At 41.3% G+C, this 21,320-nt stretch overlaps 1 protein-coding gene across 1 annotated transcript in view; it reads left to right on the top strand.

Annotated features, from left to right (window-relative positions):
- The window catches only part of GALNT10 (polypeptide N-acetylgalactosaminyltransferase 10), a 91,093-nt gene that overhangs the window by 57,525 nt on the left and 12,248 nt on the right, over positions 1–21,320 (top strand). The window contains exons 5-7 of the mRNA XM_029998053.2: positions 9,768–9,953; positions 11,594–11,777; positions 12,674–12,791. Of these exons, the coding sequence (XP_029853913.1) occupies positions 9,768–9,953; positions 11,594–11,777; positions 12,674–12,791 (488 nt within the window). The remainder of the gene's footprint in view (positions 1–9,767; positions 9,954–11,593; positions 11,778–12,673; positions 12,792–21,320) is intronic.

Genomic DNA, 21,320 nt, shown 5'->3' with positions numbered 1-21,320 from the left:
TCCACAGAAGTTAATTAGAAATGTGATTCAAACACCCTCTGCCAGTACTCATATATGATGTCTATTATTGATAATCATAGTTTCTGCTATTTAAGCGTGCATTTTGGGTGGTATTGACAAAGCACCTGTGTTCCTACAGAGGGACTTTGATAAAGGTGGAAACTTCTTCACTTTGAGAAAATTGGAAGGTAATGCCGCTGCAATTTAAAAATAAAAGTGGATAATCTAAACCACATTCCTTTTCTCTATAGTTTTAATTGCAGTCATATTTTCTTCGTAAAGAAATGCCACACTCGTTCTCTCACTATAGCATCTATTCATACATGTCATGAGGACCACTGTTGCCTATTACCCACAAGCTAAGTATGCATTGACGTCTCCAGTAGAACACAGTAGTTTACTATGCTGAACGGTGGAAGCCAAGGCTCAAGATTTAAAAGCAGGCTACCTTCAGCTATCAGTACTACCCTCTCCCCTCTGTCATCCAGCTAAAATGAATGTGTCAGTTGAACAATATTGTCAATGGGATGGTTTAGTTTTGGTATCAGTACAGCTGTGAACAGTCCTGGATTTGTGCTTCAGGATTTAATAGATTTATTGACCTTTCTGGCAGATGTCACTGACTTATTGTGATAGTTGCATTTCTTGTCAATAAAGTAAACAAGAGCATTGGGAACTGATGGTGAAGAGGTCTAGAAGAAGAGTAAAGCGTGAGTTTGTAAAATGTACTTCTGATATGCCAGAGTTTGTTACTACAAGTCAAATGTGTCTGTATTTTTCCCGCAGCTGTATTGGTAACTTTTTCATTTGCCAAATACTTCATTTTCTGTTCTCTGACATACAGACTACAAGACAAACATGTTTTTGCTTTGTCATTCGTGATTCTTAACGTATGAGCATTATTGTAGGAATGAAGGATTATCAGTTAGTTTTCCAATATTCCATTCGGCTGCAACCCCAAAGCAAAAATGTTGTAGGTATGTGCTATTAATTTTAGGCTTCATAGTTGTTCTTCCTCACTTAGACACATGAGATCAAAGCCTTTGGACTCCAAAGGGATGCATTCCTACCAAATCAAAGCACCTTTCAAGTGGGTTACATCTTGGACCTAATGGTATGTTCTCTAACAAGACAAAAGTCCGGAGTAGAATTTTTTGTTAATTCTTGTGCTGTTTCTGGAGTCTTTCCTTTTTTGTTGGTTTGCACAGAGGAAATACTTTCAGGCCAAGAAGTTCTTTGTACGTGAATACTGCTGATAAAGGCAAAGCTGAATCTCTGAGGACTGGATTGGTTTGGGGTTGGTTGTTTTTTTTTTTTTTTTTTTTTTCCCTTTTTTCCCCAGCAAAACTCAGTGACTTTTAAGGCTTTAATCTCGGAGCTTTGATATGTTCCAAAATGTTTCAGCATGAAATGTCTTTAACACTTCATCTGCCTGCCTCTCTCCAAATGATGGCAAGTTCTGTCTTGCTGTCGGTCATAGGCTTTAGGTTCATGTCATGATATAATATCCAGTACAGCGCTATCAACAGTGAATGTATACTAACATGCTCACCAGAAGTAGGTGCAGGTAACCCCTCTAGCACAGCAGCTTGTTCTGACTCGGTCCCTGTGCACCCTCTCCGTTCTGAAGCCTGCGGGTTGCAGAGGAGTTGTGTTCAATTGGCTTTGTTCTGTCCTGTGAGCAAATTTCTGAAATGCTTTTGCACCCCTGCTTGCCTCTCGAGTGCTCAGAAAGCAGTCGATGTAGATGAAAGGCAATAAAAGACTAATCTGGTCTCTCACAATTTTTAATTCTAGTACGGAAAGTGGAGTATAAATTCACAGGATCCTGAACCAGTGTGTCATGCGTATATTAGCCTCGGACTGCTGGAAGTGGTGATGCTATTGGTATGGTGGCTTGTCTTAATGTTTTTCAGTGTTTTCACCTGCCCATACAGTGTTTATTAATTTAGTAGAAGAGTGTTAGCATTGAGCAGGAGTGCAGATATTCCCTTGGTTAAACAACTGGATGATCAAAAACACTTATTTGGCCTTAAGATGAGGGCACAGATTCCCAGGGTTGAAGGCATTATTTGGGACAGTAATGCCCTTCCTGCTAGTCACCATGGCTACATCAAACTTGAGCTGAATATTAAGTGTGCTGCAAGGAGTTCACTCCTGTTTCAGCAGCTACAAAGGCTACACAGGCCAAAAACTACAGCTATCTAGTTTGTATGTCAGCAAAGCAGCCTCTCTGATGTTAAAAGCAATCAACAAGGAAATGACTGAGAGTCATAAAATCACCTCTTTAGATCAAATGTAGTCAACAGAAAAGGAAAAAACCTAAGTGGGTGCTTTAATCTTGATACATATTTAATGAAATGGGAAGGGAGAAGAGTAAACTAATGAGAATGACTATTTCCCCTGGGAAAGATGGGTTATGGCACAGGAGGAAAAACTGATGTTGTAGGTTGACCAGGGAGTCAGTATGCAGGACTTAAGAACTGAGGCATACACCACAGGTTGGCTTCACTGCTCCTAATGAACAAAAGGTGCTTAAACCTTACAGCATGAAGGAAGGATGAGTAAATGGATTTTTCTGGATTCCCTCAGGAAGAAACAGTTGAAATAGACTTCCTTTACAAATGAAACTTTCCTGAGAGATTAAGAGGTTATGCTGTAGCTAAGATGATTATTCCCTGTGTATTTCCCTGCTCGGAAATGCAGCCTACTAAACTTTCCCTAGGGTCTGGATATATTTATATGCTAATGCTGGTAAATGTGAATTTTCTCATTTTAAGATTACACCTTTGTCTCTGTGTTCAGTACTAGTATCTCCTGAAGCCATAACTGAGCAGGGTTTGGATGTCTGCTGTAGGGTGGAGGAAGCTATGAGAAAGTTCCCTTTGCAAATTCAGGAAGCAATGGATGATACAGGTGAGACAGCAGAAGTTTATGCACTTGAATTTATCAAAGCACACAGCACAGTATTGCACAAGTGGTCTTTGCCCCAGCAACTTGCAGTCTGGCATATTTCTCAGGCCCCACGCTTCTGCTTCTGTGCACTTTATTGTACCTAAAAAGGAAGCTTGGTTTTAAAACATTTAGAAAGAGAACAAAGTCAATAAGATTTCCAGAAACCTAACTCTTAATCTTTGTTACAATCTAAACAGGGATGACTGCTGTATTAGCAAGTGGGGTAGTGCACTTGCAACTATTGTCCCATGCACAGAAACCCCTTTTCTCCCCCAAGTTTTTGTTTGTAAAGATGTGCTGAGACCCAACATGGATGCAGAATGGACAGTGGAAACTGGGCCCCCTCCCCTTTAAGAGTCTACCACAGAACTGTAATCAGTGAAGCAACAGATATTAATATTCTCCCTTCCCAGGCCTTTTCTTCTTTGTTTGTAAGAAGATTTGGCTTGGAAAGCTGTGATCAGCTTAATCAGTTTGTTATTATTGGGACTGGTGTTCATAGTACAATTTATTAAATCAGTTTATTATCCTCCCAACCAACTTCAGTGATCAGAGTGTGAAAACATTGAGAGAAAATTAAAACTAGTGTAAGTGCTGCCTGTTTGGATAACAGCACATTTTGCTATTTAAAAGGATTACTCATCTGCACCAAAACAGGGAGAGAAGTTAATTTCAATGATGTAGAGCTTTCTATTTCAGGGAGGCCTGGCTTGCACATTGTGATGGATTCAGGAGGAAGTATAATTCATTCTTAAATTGTTAAACAGCACGTTAGGGCCAAGTATCTAAGTAAAGATGAATGGATTCATTTGTAATCTTAAACAAGCATGTCTGCATGTGGGAGGGTAGGGACGGGAGGCTGGAATAACCTGTAAACAAATGCCAGATGAACAGTTGCACTTCAGGTTTTGGTGGTTGGAAGGTAGCCAAAATAACCTGCAGGGAAGGGAAACCAGCCCTGTCTGCTTAAAAGGGAGTTCTGCAGATCCTCCAGTCCTTTCCTCCTGTGCCATGTGCCCTTCAGCAGGAGAGGGAAAGTTCCCTGGATTCCCAAGTGCAATGGCTCTCCAGTCTTCATAGTATCTTCAACTTTCTGAGTGTAAACTGAAGCAAAGCACCTCAGCAGGAGGCAGGATACTGTAGGGCAGAAGAAACTTCAGTTTCGCCGGTGGCATCTGAATAACGTTGAAAGGTGTCTGGGAGTGTTTCTGATTTCTGCAGTGCTGCTTATTCTGAATTGGGTTGATGGTACTCATACGAGCAAGGGCACTAGAGTTGCAGATGTGCCGTACAGTGTCAAGGTCAGAAACCAAAGCTGATAGGGTCTAAAGTAACATGTGAACCATGAAATGTTGCACTAGTAGGACAGGGGAAATGTTTCCCTCATCATTCTTTCTCTGGATGTAAATCTGTATCATAGTTTCAAGTCCTGACTGGTACTTAAAATGAGTTAATTTTTTTTTCTATGACAAATGTTGGTAATCCCTTCCCTGCCAAATACTGCAGAGATGTTACAGGGACATATGTAAAAAGGTTATGCCAACCATGTTATTGCAAAACAAACTGAGTCCTAAAATCCTTACTCCATCCTCCTCTGCAGAGGACAGTTTGCCTGAGTGAAAGTAAAGGGTTTGCTTGCAGCTCCTTTGAGTTCAAACATCTGTGAAAATAAAGGTTTCATAGGATGGGACCAAAAAAATCTGCTGTCTTTTCAACCCTGGGATCAATTAATGACCTTGACAGCTCAAAAGCCTGAGCAATGGCCACATTATTCAAAACATTCAACTTGAATCCTTCAAAGCACAGAAAGCAAATGTGTGCTGAGCACCTCCCATTTGCACCTGCCCAAGATTCACTGTGGTCAGAGGTGGAGGTCCTCTTAATCATCTGAGCTTTGGGGAGTCCCGAAGTGCCACCCCACTGTGAGTCTGCTCTAAAAGAGCCCAATGATTTCCTCAAAGCAACACTAGTCTTTGCATCTCAGGAGAGAATGACCTGAGTTATCAGCTCCGTGTCTTTCAAGGAGCATCTCCTGCTTAAAAACAAAACAAACTCTCAAGAACCTAGCAGGCCTGATGTAACTACTTTTCTAACTCCACCAGCCTACTGGGAAGCAGCCTAGCACATTTGCCTAGTGAGGGGGCTATGTGCTAGTTGCACAGAGCAATGGGTTTTGTGGGTGTCTGGGGAAGGTAACCAACCCATATGCAATTACCTCTAAGCAGGTGCTTCAGGTCTTGGTGTGTGATTTGGGGGAGGGAAAAGGGCACAAAACAGGCCAGGCTTCATCTGTGAGCTGTGACTACAGTGGCCTGCTGCTGTCTGCAAAACTGAGCTGCATGAGCTCAAGGGAATGGGGTTCCTTTGTACCGCAGAGCAGCTCTTGAAAGTAGCTGTTGAACTTAAAGCATGCAGGCAAGATGTTAGAAACTTGAGAATTGCTGGATCTCTTCCACTGATTTCTGTGGGAAAATGACTTTGGTCGTGGACAAATAAATTTGAAATAGGCTACAAACCTACTGGTGATTTTGCACAAAATGTGTGAAAATCTCTGTGAAAACATGGCTGAGCCAATGAGATGTGAAAGAGACGGAGAGGATCCAGATACTGCTGAGTGAAGACAGGCTGCGTGGCTTGCTGTGAGAGGATGTATTGAGTTAACTTCTGCTTTGACTTGGAACAGTTGAGTCCCATGGACCCTGTGACTGCAGTGCTATTTAAGCTGTTCTGGTCCTGTAGATCCATGTCTAAGTTGCCTTGTTTCTCATGCATTTGCTTCTTTAAGCTGTAAAAAAAAAAAAATTCCTTGGGCTCCTCTGTCCTCCTCCGACTTCTGCATATGTTTAGTTTTGAAGTGGTAACATTTCTTAGATGCCTGTTTGGCAGGCACGCAGTGGTTGGAATGAAAACTCAACTGGACATAAGAAATTCCTCTTTTGGAAAGTCCTTGCCATGCTATAAGTGGTCATCAGACTCATGGCATCTGAGGGCAGCTGTGCTTGGATGGTGAGGCTAGAAGAAGTAGTGCAGTAAGACCACCACAGGAATTTGACCTAGGAAGAAAAAAAGAAGTCTTATTTTGGAAAGCTTTGGGACTGCTTATGTTAAGCAGGCCTGCTGTTGAAGCTTCTCCGCTATCTTCACACGGTTTTATTTACAGCTCAAAATAAAGAAGGCAGTAGTTCTTGTCTGGTACTGTTAATGTATACGCTGTATATCAAGTTTATTGCGAAGTCTGTTAGCAAGCTACCAGCCTAGTTTTTAATCTGCAGATAATCTTACTCTCATTTATATGTTTGGCCTGTATTACTTTGCCCAGCGTAGGCGCAGCCATTGGAATCCGTCCAGTTCACCTAACAACTTTCATTAAAGAAAATTGCCCTTGTAATAAAAATTACTCAGTGTGACAAGATTCCATAATATATTTTTTAAAGCCTCATAAAATTTTGTAGCAGTTAATGCCACTTGTTTGTTTTTTTGAGATTTTCTTTTAAAAGCAAAAATTGACTTAATTGTGACAATATTTGTAATAGAATGAAATAACTATTTTCTATCTGGGCATATAGAGGCCAGGCTGGGTGACAGGAATAGCGCAGGGATAAGGAAATAAGAAAAACCTGTCTTTGAAAAGTACATTTTGGTGTGTTTTGTACATTGTTTGTGAGGTTGCTTGAAAGTCTGTGACTCTTTAGTAAGGGAAAGCAGATAAAATAAAGTCTGCTCACTTGCAGTTCATGATACAGAAGTCTTAACCTTATAAAATGCAATGATCAGGCATGGATTTTTCTGCAGCAATTAGGAGCAGCTTATCTGAGCATCATCCTTCCTAGCTACAAGGACAGCACTTGGTATGTGTGTCCCCTGCATCAGTGAGAATACATGGGTGCTGATGGAGTACCTGTAGCTTTTCCTTGCTTCTTCCATCCATCAGAGACATAAGAACATTCCTAACATGTGAGAAATTTCTTACTAATGTGGCATAGGGCAGGCTATTTGCTGCAGGGGTGAAATGCTTTGGTATTTTTTTACTGTGGAAACATAGTAAAGAAATGCTAAATAACCAAACCCAGTATTTGGGAATGGAATGGGAAGTCAGTGGATTAGAATTCCTGCTGTCTCTTTGCAGAGTGCTTGCCTGAGAAAACTCTGTGGCTCCTATGCCTTCTTTTCTCCTGTTACACTATAAAAATGGGGAAATCTCTCAGTTCTTAACTGTTTGTTCATTAATAAATATAAATCAACCTGTCTTCCGTTAGTCTGCAGCAGAGCAGCCATCATCATCACCACTACAAATATGGCCAAGTCAGTGACTTTCTGTTCACTTGCTGGTGTGTGTCTTCTTGCATGAGACCAGATCCAAAAACATGCTAGTGTTTCTTGGTAGCCTGCTCAGCTGTACCATACTCGTACCCCTGGAGCAATCAGTTAGGCTGCCTTCAGGTGTCACCAGAGATGAAATTGCACAACAAACCAGGACAGTTCAGAAAGGTATATGATGCTAAAATGTAAAATGACCAGCACATGGGTAGAAGACAAACCTCTGGGATCTTTCACAGTCTTGTTTTCCTGTTTCTATCAAAATAAAGAGTTGCAGAAAGTCTATATATTTTTTTCCATTGTTTTAGAGCTTTGGAATTTTTAAGACTTTCCAGTGCTTTGTAGGTCTGGTTTAGATAATGTAAATATTGTGGCGCCTGATCTTGGAAGTGCTACAGTATCTGTGGCTACTATTAGGGGAATTGGAGGACCCAGAGCTTCTGTGTGACAGTTACCTCCTTTATTAAAATGAGCACCGTCAGCCACTCTGGTGTTTATCTTGCCTTGGGTAGATCAACTAGGTGTACTGCCCGGCTTGGGCTTAGCTGATTTATGTTTGAAGTGAGGATTGTTTGTTCCCTTTTCTGATGAACTAATCTTTTGTGATAAACTAACAATGGCAAGGGATGAACTGTGGTGTTCAACAGTGGTGGTGGCTTTTCTTTTTTTGGCTTTTGAAGTCTACATACTGCCTCAGGAGGAAGGCAGCTGCACTAATAATATATCTAGTCTCTATGGAAGGCCCTTATTTGAAAAACCTGTAATTGAGTGGACAAAATTTCTGGTTGCTTGAGAGGATCTATTCAGAAGAGACTTGAAAAAGATGAGGAAAAAGCATGCTAGACAGCAAGAAGTACTAAGGGCTCTATTGAGCAGGGAAACCTACGTAGATATTGTGGGACAATTAGACTTGTCAGGCAAAACACTAAAATGCATTTGTGAGCAAAAAATCCTGGGGAATGTTAAATAAAGCTTTGAAAAGGACAAAGAGCTTGCCTCAGAAGCAAAAAAGTTGATTTGGGTGATCTTTGAAGGAAGGCAAGTGATGGCTGCTTCAAAGAGAAGGTACAGAACATGTGTTAGTCATAGGGATTTTGCCCGTTTTTTTCTCCAGTAGCTAAAACCCTGAAGCACAATTGCTGGGTCAGCACCATGCGGGAGAGCTTATAACTCAGTTAAGTTTATTTGCCCCTTTGCTCTTCGTGGAGAGCTATTCCAATACCCAGCTTCCCTGGTGCCCTGTTCTGGGGCACTTTCACACTGTCTGCCTTTTCAGCCCCTGCCTTTCATGCCTGTTTTGGAAGCCGAGGAAGACTCTGCTATACAGAATGGAGTGGATTTGTTCCCTATAGTTGAGGCAAATAAACGTGTGAGGTTATTTGTATTTGAATGATTGCCTCTATTCAAGCTTTGTTGCGTGAGATTTTAAGATTAGTTAATTGCTTAGATTTGACAAACTAGCTTTTGCCTAGCGAGGCTCGTTTCCTTGATCAGTTGCTGATGGCAGTGGATAGTATGGTGCATTAATGAACAGTCCCTGGCACACTGTGAATGGAGTTTGCTGTCAAGTAAGTCAAAACTTCAGATGCCTAAATATCAACCTATTAGTGATTAAGCCAGCGTCAGCTCTTGGCCTATTTTTAGGTTTTTCTTTGGTGCTTCACTCTTTGATGTAAAGACAGCTGTGTGCCCCTCACTCTTTATGTAGTCTAAGCTTTTTATTTCAACATCTAAACAAGCTGTCCATTGTTTTGATCACTCAGTAGTCTTTTTCTGCAGCTCTCCTGTTTGAATTCTTGTTAATTGTGGTGACTACAAGTGCCTGTACTAATTCAGATGTGGCTCCAATCCATATTCAGTAGCATAAATATTTCCATATTTAAATGGAAATATCTCCTCTGATAAGCATTTAACATAGCCATCCAAATATATACAGCAGCTATGCCTGCCTTGCCGGCTTGGAGGGATGTCTGACTAGGCTTTTTGCTGGTTTTTATTTATGCATGAGTGGATGGTCATGTTGTGTGTGTTGAAGAAACAAAACGCAACTTAAACACACTGAGTGCAGTTTACTTCTGAAAGTAAATTGTCCTGTGTCTCTTCTAAGCTACATCGGTTTTCCACAAAAGTGTCCAAGAGTCCCTGCTCTGATAAAGTTCTCCCAGAGGTCTGCCAGCTGGCTTTTTATTCATTTTCCATTTTCTCTGCTGCTTTCTTTCTCATCCTGCACTCCTCCATCTTCTCCTAGTTCCTTTTTTTTTTTTTTTTTTTTTTTTTTTAATTGCTTCTAAGGTTTTGGAACATCTTCAGAAGTCTTGGTTAAACAGTTATGTTTAAAACATGAATTTAAAAGAAATTATTCTTATTTCCTTTTTCCTGTTATTGCATTTATTAACTGTTCAGGACACACTTCCAAAGACATCTTCTGGTAAAGAAGGAACTGCATTTTTAAGAAATTAGTTGTTACAGTGTTTAAATTTCTCATTTTCATACAGAACACCTGAAGAAACGCCTGGAAGATTATATGGCCCAGTTCCCAAATGTAAGAATCCTCCGAACCAAAAAGAGAGAAGGGCTGATAAGAACTCGAATGTTGGGGGCCTCTGTGGCGATAGGGGACGTCATCACCTTCTTGGATTCCCATTGCGAGGCCAATGTAAACTGGCTGCCACCTCTGCTAGGTAAGCATGTAGTGCTGTACATGGCTGAAGACTGAACTGCTAAAGAGCTGGCAACAGATGTTGGTGTTGAATTTGGTTTATTTCCACGTGCTGCTTTCCCCTCATGCTGTAAGTGGGCAAAAGGAACATGAAATGTCTTAAAAGGGAGAACAAACAAACAAAAAACCCAACCAACCACAAGACTTGGGTGAATTGTTGGCAACTTGTAGCCTTTAATACAAGAATTTTATTCTGTTCTAGAGTCCTGCACTGTACAATAACCCTATCATATGCTTTGTTTAATTAAAGAGCAGAGATCGTATTCTTCTGTTTCCTCATTAAATGAAATCTTAAATAATTTACAGCTTGCTAGAAGAGTAAACTTATCGCATGGTCATTCAGCAGCTTGCAGAGAGGAATGGCTTTATGATACAGAAAAGATCTTTATGTGCAGTTTTTAAGTAGCTTTTAGGGTTTTTTTTCTCCTATATAACAAAATTTAAGTTCATAGTCTGCAAGCCTGTGGAAAATACTTCTTGTGAATGACAGCTGCTGGTATGTATTTGTAGAACATGTGCAGTCCTTTCTAAGGCAGTGAGTGCTTCATCTTTAAGGAGGTATCAGTTTTACAATGTCAGTTCTTTTCAAGGATGACTAATTGAAAGGACAGTCCCTTCTGTTTCTGGTACCTATGTGCCTCTGGCCACTACCAAAATCCTTTACAACCCTATTGCAAGTAACCTGTCAAAGCTCTCTCTGAGGTGTGACTTTGTCAAATAAACTGTGGCAACAATAGTCAAGTGGAGATTTAAGGAAAAACTAGTCAGGTATGTCAGCAGGATTGTTGGATGGTTATACTGTTGCTTTCACTACAGTTTGTATCTGGTAACAGTGTAAAACATTTGCAGCTTCATGAGCCCTGGGGAGGGAGGACAGAATTAGCTCAAATGCCATTTAAATGAGAACACGTAGAGTATGCTTTAATTTTAAAGCATAGAAAGGATTTCTGTTAAGCGTGCACTGGAAGCTGAAACATCGTTTGTCGCCTCTGTTCTGAAAGTTAACTTCCAACAAGAGACTGTCTCAGTAATAAAGTATTTAAGAAGTTCCAGATGTTTATGCAGGAATTAATCCTGTCTTGTATTATTTGGTTGAAAGAAAATGTTGAGGGGAGGAGGTACACTTGCATTTCTTAAGCCTGCTGAGAGTAGTTATGCCATTAGTCTGAATTGCTTCCTGCCAGATTCTGGCATAGTAATTAAAGCTAGGTGGTACGATGGGTTATTGCCCTGGCTTTGAATCAGTGCAGAAAGTGTTCATATCCCGGTTGCTCGTTAAAATGAGGACTGTTCACTAAGTACAAGATTGTCTGTTTTTAGCCTGGTGGTTTAGGTATCTGTGGTAGTGTGGCTGTGTCTTTCTATTCTGCTTCTGGGTGAGGGTCACTGTGGCATGTCTGGTGTTTTTAATCTCAAGTTCTAGTTTGAATATCTCAATTATTGCAGAAAAACGAGATAAATTGATATAAGTTGGAGCATCTCCCCAAAAGAGAACGAATGGGAAGCTATGTCGTTCTTGGACAACTTCAAATCTTTTCTGTAATTTCATGGTCAAAGGAGCCAACTGGTGCAGGTTTTCTAACATGTTTCTCCGATCTTCAGATCGCATTGCCCGAAACCGCAAGACTATCGTTTGCCCTATGATTGATGTTATTGATCATGACCACTTTGGATATGAGACTCAGGCTGGAGACGCAATGCGAGGTGCATTTGACTGGGAGATGTATTACAAGAGGATCCCTATTCCTCCTGAGTTACAGAAACTTGATCCCAGTGATCCCTTTGAGTAAGTTACCGAAATGCAGTGCGCTAAGAGCTGGCTAACAAAATAACACCCTGTTACAGGGTTGGCTTACCACCTCAGTGTAGTAAAAGTCAGAAGCTGGTGTTAAGCTACTTGCTTTTTGGCAGCTGTTTGCTTTGTTGGTTTAAAAGAAATGCATTGTGTAGTAGCTGTGAATGCTCTCCTTTTCATTGCTATTTTTTGCCACCTTAATTCCCGCAGAAGTTAACATTTCATTTAAAACTGTAATGTGTAACATTTAATGTGGTCATTTATTACTGAGATCTTTCAAACATAACTTAGTATCCCCAATGCTCTGCCAAAAACAACAAACCAATGGCGGCTTATATGTCATTCCCAGGTGGGGGAAGAAGAAAACCTAGCAGAATAATTACAGTAATTTTGATGATTGCAGTGCATTGCAGAAGTAAATCTGAGATCAAGTTATGTTCTGCTGTTGCTGTGCTTGCCAACATTGAGACAGTTATGCTGTCCTTTATACTTCTGCAGTGTTTAAAAAAAACCCCAACAGAACACTTTTTGAGGTCAAGCTCAATGACTTGATCGTACTACTGAGATGGAGCACCACATGTGCAGCATACGGGTCCCTCTGGGAGAGGTTATGGCCTGTCACTTAATGGTGAACTCTTTTGCCTGTTTGGAGGAGAGGCATTGACTGGTTCTGAAGGGAGCCTAGTCTGGCCCTCCTCATTTACAAGTGGGAATTTAGTAGATAATGCAAAAACAACCGATTGATGCTCCAACAGGGTTGCAAAGGCACCGGGAACACTGGGCGATGGAAAGAATATTTGTCAAATCTTGCTTTGTTTTTTAAATGTCTAGCTAGAGATCTGTATCTTTGAATGTGTTTGTAATATGGAGTCTGTTTTTTCCTTAAGGTCTCCTGTAATGGCTGGAGGACTGTTTGCAGTTGATAGAAAGTGGTTCTGGGAGCTGGGAGGGTATGATGCAGGTCTGGAGATATGGGGAGGAGAGCAGTATGAAATATCCTTTAAGGTGAGCTACGTTCTCTGGAAATTACTTTTGTTTTGACAAGTAAGAATTGTTCTGAGGCACAGAACGTGAATGATCTATCTTGTCCTTGCTTTTGCGTGTGACTGAAGGTGAAAGAGCTGGGAGCAGTAAGATAGTACACAGAAGAAACAGCGATGCTGTGAGCAGCCATTTGTGAGGGTCAGTTTTGGAGCGTGATTAGCTGGGGTGCCCCTGTTCTGTGGTCACAGTGTCAGATGGATGCGCTGTTCCCAGCAAGGGTAAGTCAGCTTGTGTGGAGCTCTCTGAGTGTTAGGCTTCTCAGTACTCACCCTGGCAAGATGATGAAATATTCTCCTTCTTGAGGGAAGAAGGATTCAGGCAGCTCAGGGTTTGCCCAGTTGAGTACCTTAGTCCTGAGCTTGAGTTCCCAGAGATGAGTGTAACTTACTGTCTACAGTCAATCCATCTGACTCCTGGCTGCAAGGAACTGAGACTATTAAGAAATCCTCAACAGTTGGAATAACACCACTGTTGCTGGCAGTGACTTCAGATCATTATTTGCCTGGCATGGGGACAATTCTGTTACTGATTGACCAAGTTGTTCAGTTGAGGGCTTTAAAATAAGAGTTAGCCAGCTGACCAAAAATGGTACTAATAGTAACAAGTCACTGTGACCCACAAAGACCGCTGGTACCTGTATTATCTTGGAATATGGCACTCTGAAATCCATTCTAGGAAACCCACTGGAATGTCCTAGACCACTGAAGACAGGTGGCTGGTCTTCTCTTCAGTGGTGAGAATCCTTTCCATAGCCTGGAGGGAATTAAGTAAAGATTTCTATGTTAAACAGTGGGCCGTGTGGTTTCTCTTTCAGAGTGTGAATGTATAATCTTATAGGTGTCTGGATGCCACTGACTAAGCTAGTTAACCTCAGCACAGGGCTAGAAGATGGCAGCAGTGCTAATGTAGTGCACAGTTTAGCTTCAGCAGCTAAAATTCCTTGTGTCTGCCCTGGCAAACAAGTCATGGCTGATCTCTTACAAAACAGATTCCTAAATCTCAAAGCCTCTATACAATTCAAAGGCATATCAAACTATATTCAGCAGGCCGTATTACCGTACATACACACCGTGTACTACTGTACAGCAAACAATGGAAGAAAATACGTTGTTTTCAAGACAATGTATTTTCTTCCATTGTTTGCTCACAAAAAACCCTAAATAATAAAGACACACTGGAGGTCCCTTGTCCTCTGTAATGGTAGCAGGAAGGGAGGGGCGGGGACACCCTCTTTGGAGATGTCATTACAATTAGAGCCATTTATCCTTTGTGTTGCATGTAATGAAATTGTGTAACAATGTCATTCTCTGCTGGAAGGGCAGTGGCAGTATTCAGCCTCTTTTCCTTGGCCCTTTTTGAAAATGCTCGTTTCCAAGAGTGATGACAGTGGCTGGGCAAGCCCTTTGTCTCTAATGCCACAGCAGACAGTCATACTGCTTGATCTGCAGGAAATAAGACTACTTCATTCATCTGTTTGCTTATCCTCTCTGAAACACGCTGTGTTTTATTTCAGTCCAGAGATAGCAATTTATGGAGGGATAAATTTGCTTTAATTAATCTCTGCAAAGACCCCCTTTCTTCTTTCATCGTGCAACAGAAAAATGAAGTTTTAACTGAAAGAGGCTCAGTGTATTTTCAGAAATTAAGATAAATTGATACATTCATCTGTGGCTGATAGATTTAATAATTCTGCTGGAATTGCAAGAAAAGAAGGTTTGTTCATAGAATTTATGAAGCTATGACATTTCCTGGCGAGCTTAGAGCTACGTTTTTACCTTTAGAAGCAGACTGAGATTTTGTAGTTAAAGGGGCACTGCCAAATAATTTAAAGCCCTGGGTTTAGGTGTGTGGTACCTGCTTTCACATTATTTATTATCTAATGGGAATTCAGATTCTAAGTGTGCCAAACTTACAGCCCGACTTTAACAAAGAATCCGTTCCTGTGCCTGGGAGTTGTGGGTGGAGGTACTCTTTTGTACTGCTGATCTTTGATCCATTGCATCAGATCTGGCCTTCTCGAGCCCCACCAGGAGTAGTTTTTTTGTTTGCTTGTTGTTTTTTTTTTCCTTAACTATATTCTTTTTTGGCCATGTATGGACTGTGCTTTACATTTTTTTGCCTTTATTTTAAAATCCAGGCCTCTGTTGCTGAGAGACTGGCAATAAACAAGTTTATTTAGGAGCTTCTTGCCTTTCTGTTTTGAGCTCATATATTTCTGTCATCAGCTGGCTCTGCTTCCTTCTGAGAAGAAACTTCCAGGCTGAAGGCAAGCCAACAGAGAAACCATCAGTGTTTAGCACCTCAGAAAACATTTAGCCAGAGGATGGATCAAACTCCTATTAATAGAAGCTTTGCTCCTTGTATAAAATGTGTACACCAAACATCACTAGAAAACATAGCATATTGGAGGGGAAAAAAAAACTTTAGGTGAACTTTAAATTAGAAACAAACTTTCTAACACTAACTGCTGGTTTGTAGTTTTCTGGGTCTTCTCAGTCCCTTAAAACACAAATTTCTAGATTAGAAATGAAGGAGTCAATCTATCTGTTCCATATTCAAGCAGAAAACACGTGATTCTTCCCTCTCTTGACCTGTGTATATCCAGAATAGCTCAGTGCTGATAACCCAGTACTTCTACAAGTCAGGGGTCGTCTTCTTTCAGGTCATCATCAGATGCAACAGGAAGATTGCAGTCTTGAATTTTAGTTGCAGGCGTTACACTTGTTCAAATGAGCCTCATTTTTTCATGAACCGTGCTTGCAGAATGCTCCAGGTGAACTGCTCTGCAGATCTGTGTGGTGTAAGACCCATTCTCCTCCATCTCAGTGGATTACCAGATGCTGACCTTTGAGTACATTCTTGTCTTTTGAAGAAAGGGTGAACAAGCATGCACAGCTATTTCTGTGTGGCACTTGTTACCTTTCCTTTCTGCTGCCCCTAACTCTGTAGTTATTACAGCTTTAGTTTCTCTGTTTGGTGGATTTCATTGAGCTTTGGGTTTTTTTGGCTTGGGGGGGGGGGGGGGAGTCACTTCCATACCTCTTCTCTCTCACAGTTTTTCCTGGTCTTTTGTATCTTTCTGCAATGATGTGAACAAAACTGAATACTTTACCCAAAGTGACAATGTGTCTTTCCTCTTCTAAACACAACTTAATAGCTCTGATTTTCTGAATGCTCCTGCATACTCAACAAATACCTAAATTCTGCTGCCTAGGTAACCACTTCGTTTTCTTTGAGATTAATGTACCTAATTCGGATGGTATATATGAAGCATTTAAACGGGTCCTTTCTGCAAACGCTACTTTGTACAGCACTTATCTACGCTCACTTTTATTTGCAATCATGTTGCCTCTTTTCCAATATTTTTGTGGCTTCTGTTCTGTTTGGCTTACGTAACCTTCACTAAACTGCTTCACACCTTTCTTCCATAAATATATAGTCTCTGATTTTTTTGGGTATGGGGAAACAGAAGAGGAAAAACATGATGTCTCTGACTTGTATAGGCATAAATATAGAGGTACTTTGTACCTCAGATCTTCAGTGGTGCGGTTCTCAATCCTTTAATTGTACATTGTACTTCAAGAACAAGGAATGAGAATCCCATATGTCCCTCACTAGGTGATAGATCATTTCAGTTTTAGAAATGTTTGTCTTGTAATTTAGAGATTGCAAAGCCTTCATAAAATTCAAAGGGCTTGGTGCAAACAAGCCATATCGACAGTTTCGCTGAAAAGAAAAATTAAGGGGGAGGCAAAAGAGATGGGTAATACTCGTGGTCTTCACTCGTTGCTTCAGCAATTGGAAACGTCCACTGTACTTATTCTGGTGATCATACATCATTGCATTTTTCCAGATCCTTTTCCCAAAGCATGAACATGGATTGCTTCTCCATAGCATAAAACACGTTGCATGCTTTCCAACAAATCCAAGTGCTCCGTAGCTTCTGTTTGCATATCTAATGCACGCATCTCCTTTGCCCCATGTCAGCAGCACATTTCTGATTCACATTTTGCCACTGGCCTCCTGGCAGGTGCGTAGTAAGGGTGCAGCTGCCAAGGGATCACTTCTGACAGGATTTCTAGTTGTATCGCTGAAATTAGTGCTGATTGTGATCCTCCACTGCTTATTCCAGGCACATAGTCACACCACTTTCCAGCAGCTCACATTTGCCCACACTGAAACAGGCTGGGCATTCTGCTGCTTTTTTTTGTGGGGGATTTTTTTTTAAGCCAGCACATGCTGCTTAATTCTAAGGCGCTCAGCTGCAGTACAGGGTGGCTTCTTTCTCCCTTCCTATCTGGTGATGCAGAGATCAGTTTCAGACCATTGACTTTAATTTTTGGCCTCTGTTCATCCTATGTGCTTGGTTCAGGTTCCAGAGTAGCCTCCCACCAAGCAGCAGTAGGAAAGTGGAGCCCTCCACTCTCTGAAATGTGATTATTCGAAAGTGCTGTCATTACTCTAAAAATGCTCCAGACGGTAAGGAGGGGCCATGCTGGTGTATGTTGTGTGAGAGAAGGTGTTGTGCAAACACATAGATCCCGGTGCCTTTTGAGCTACCTTAATCTTTTATAGAGCAGTAAGTCCCAGCTGCAACAGCAGCTGATGCTTACACTACAGAGGATTACGATTTTCCTGAATTATTGGTTGCCCTTGCTTTCATTGTCTCACCTACCTTGTTATGCAGAGAACCCCCTTGACTTATCTACTCTGTTCTTTTCTTCCCACCTTTCAGTGTGTGCTCCGACAACCAGCCAGCTTCTCTCCATTAGTCCATCGCATGGTCTTTATTTCTGTTGTGGCTTGCAGAAGCAGCTTTTTTTTCAAGGCTTGACTCTCGCCTTTGTGTTTTTTCCCCTCTCTTGGGAAGCATCGGCTCATCATGGTGCAGTCTCTGGAAACAATAAACCTTGTATACCCAGATAATTTGTGTTCACACACCAACTGCAGTATTGTATGGTGTGTTTGAGAGGAGAGGTTCGGCTGTCTTACGTGACATTGTTTTCTGAAATAGCAGAAAGGGAATCGGATCAGCATAACATTCCCATGTAGAGAATAGGTGGCATATTATCTTGTGCTTTCATAGCACACTAGCTGAGTCAAAGGCTCTTGAGTTGCTTTATGAATATGGAGTTACAGCTCTCCAGGCCACTGACAAGATGGAAGTAATATCACCGATGTTGTTATTTTACTTCCCTTGTATATGGTTTTATTATTAGGATGAGATTGTGGCCTTAGAAGAATCTGTTGCAGTATGCCCATTGACCTCACTGTAGCCAGATTTTCTCTTAATTCTAGCAGATCTGTCAGCTGCTAGATTCCTAGCTCAAAGTCTAGATTGGTAAAATTGTGCCTGAGGAGGAAGAGAAATTTCCTGTTCCCTTCTAATGAGATCTGATTAGATCATTGTATAAAGCACTGCCTTCCTGACCAGCTTTAATTCTTGTTCTTATGGCATTCTAGTAAATGGCTGATTGAAATTGAGTGCATCAAGTTCAGGCTCCAATGTTTACTGTCGTGTCAGCCAGGGAGATGAGGCACCATCTCACCCTTCTGTAAAACATCAAGAAGAAGAAACTGGCTCCCCTGGCCTAAGAACACAGTGAGTGACAGTCGCTGTTACCGTGATGGCACAAGGTGCTGCCCCACAGAACAGCGGTGTTTCAGCTGTTTGACAGCACTGTATTTTTAGCAGTGGTGTGTCATGCCTGTGAACTGTACCCTTGTTTAAAAACAACCAAATATCGCTAACCGAGTGGAAGCCTTCCCTCAGCTATTTTGGGTTTGCTTCACTTGCAGTTATTCCTTGACAGACCCTTGAATGTGATTCCCCTGACCTTTAACTCTAGCTTTCTAATGCTTTTGTTAGCTGTGTTTTACCAATGCATGTCACGCTCTTTCCCTCTCCCCCGTCTTCCAGTTTTATAGATAAGGACTGGTAATTGTCTTTATGGAGGTTGTAATGAGTTCTGTCACCACACAAAGAAGCTCACTAATAAAATAAATCAAAGCAGCAATGAATGAATGGAAAGCATGCTTTTAAAATTAGATTTGTACTGCAAGTGCAATACTGTCACTTGCAGCATAAGACAATGTTAAAAAGGCACTGAGTTGGCAGAGTACCTTGAAAGGGTCACTGAGCTTTGCTGGCAGGAATTAGGAAGCTTTCCATTGCTTCCATGCAGCACTGGTAACTGCAGCACCATTTGGGAGTAAATATTTTAAAGCACGATTAGCAAAAGAGCACGTAAAACTGATCTTAGATTTTACTTGTTCCGTAACTCAGTTAAGTAGCTTTTCTTATCGTATCGTTACATGTGTTTACGTATGTTGTCTTCTGTGCCTGGAGTCTTGTACCAGCTTGGAGCTCTTGGTCCCACATATCATCAGTTCTGTCTAGCTTCCCATACCCCCTGCCTCTCCGACGTACCAGTCGGTAGATAAACGCTGTCTGTATCACTGCTTCACAAGATCTTAAAAGGACAGTGCTCCCCTCTCTAGCTGCATATTTACTGCAGGGGTCTGTTTCTCCTGTTCCTTGGGGAAGTCGTGTTTTCAGAGGAGATGCGTATTCACGGTGGCCTGACTGAAAGCCTTTCCTTGGAGATCAGGGGCAGGTGAGGCATCCTGTGGGCAGGCAGCAAGGATAATAAGCTGGTGTTTTCGTTCAGGCTTGTGTTACACTAAAATGCAGCTGCTTGTGAACCAACAGGGCTTTCATGATGCAGGGTGCAGTGCACAAGGTAAGAATACGGGTTGTTGAGGAGTCTGTGTCTGTGCAACTGAGCCCTAGGCTTCTTCAGCGGTTCCTGCAGTTCTTCATAGTTCCCAGATCTGTTGCAGCTCTTACAGCCTTGCACAAGCCATTTCTGTCATAGAAACACAAAACATCCCCAAATTCTTGTTTTCTCAGTCTACCTGTTAATTTCCTAGTAGAGAAATCACACTGTGGTCCTCTGCAGCAAAAAGCACAGCAGCTACAGAATAAGAAGCATTTCTAATTTCACTAGAAACTTCACAGAAGCTGAGTGCTAGTTTCTTTTTTCATCTTCATCTCTTCTGTACCAGCCTCTCAAGTCACAGCAGGGACAAAAGGAATGAAATTCTGTAGAAAGTTGACAAACACTCCTTCTTCTTGTCTCTCTCACCATAATGACATGTAATTAAGTACCTTGAACTTTAGAAGTTGCCTGTGAAAAATATTCCTCTAACTGAGAGCAACCAACCTCCATTAAGTTATACGCAGTCAGCAAATGACTGTAATTATTAGGGCCAATAGACAGAGCTGAAACTCCAGAGGACTTTAGTGTCAGAGCTAATAATTATGCAGCAGCCTTGGCCAAATATTTCTCTTCCGAGCTAAGTATTTAATATTGTCACTGTAGAATATTAATGGAACTGCCTGCTATGTGTGAAGCTGTTGACTAAGCTCATTGTACAGTGAACTGCAGTGGCTCAAATTAGCCACAGTGAATGGAGGGATCAAGAACACCGCATCAGCCTGCAGCACCAGCGGACCTTCTTAAATACTGCTGTCTGCAGGGCATTAACATAAGATCTGGGGACAAAATGAAGGGCAAGACAGTGTCGTGCTTCAAGAATTCAGAAAGTCATTTGTTTTGCATACTGAAGGATACTTTTTCTTTAAGTATTGATTAGATATCTCTGGGAAGCACGTATGAATATATTTCTTAAACCTAATGAAGTAGATTGGCTGGTTCAGAAAACATCTCCTCTGGTTTTACTTGGACAAAATGATTACATCCATGCTATAAATAAGGAATAAAAGTAACTTGTTGCAGAGTGTTGGCATAGAGTGAAATCTTCCCAGATGTGGAAGGAAACTTCTGGGTCTAATCTAGACATTAACCAAGCATCAAGGTAGTCATCTTCAACTAGCAGTATGTTCCAGTGACTTTCTGAGGGCTTTTTTAAAGCTAATTATGTTTTCACCAGGCAGGGATTTCTACTTAATTGTAAGGCTGCAAAAGCAGTGAGTGCATGTCAGCAATGAAACCATATGAGAGCAGTGATAACCACAGGAAAAAGTAGCAGTTTCTTCTGGTTTCTGGCACTTGAACAGGCTCGTGAATTCCCTGGAGTGTTTTGTGTAACCCATGACCGGTACTATAGAGACAGCCTCCCTTTTACAGCAGTGTAAACCAAGGTCTTATAGGGCAGTCCAGTTTAACTATTGTGGTTACTGTTGCTGTAATAACTTGTATCAATTTAAAGTGTGCTGTGTGCGGTTCTCTAGGTGCTTGGATTTTTTTTCTGTTCTTTTCTCTAAAGAATGCAAAATTGAACTGTTTAGCCATTGGGCTTGATAGCACTTGTGCTAAATCAGGGCTTGCTGCATGGCTCTAAGCGGTAGTTATAGGATTTGACACTAAGGCAAGGAGGGGAGGGTATTTGGGAGAGAGTGAACTATAAAGTAAAAAATCTGGGTTAAGCTTTTTCATGACTTGAAAGTCTTTTTTTTTTTTTTTT

This window comes from Aquila chrysaetos, chromosome 22 (assembly GCF_900496995.4).
Source record: "Aquila chrysaetos chrysaetos chromosome 22, bAquChr1.4, whole genome shotgun sequence".
Lineage (NCBI taxonomy): Eukaryota > Metazoa > Chordata > Aves > Accipitriformes > Accipitridae > Aquila > Aquila chrysaetos.
The sequence above is the reverse complement of the archived record's forward strand: the minus strand, read 5'-3'. Positions and strand labels throughout refer to the sequence as shown.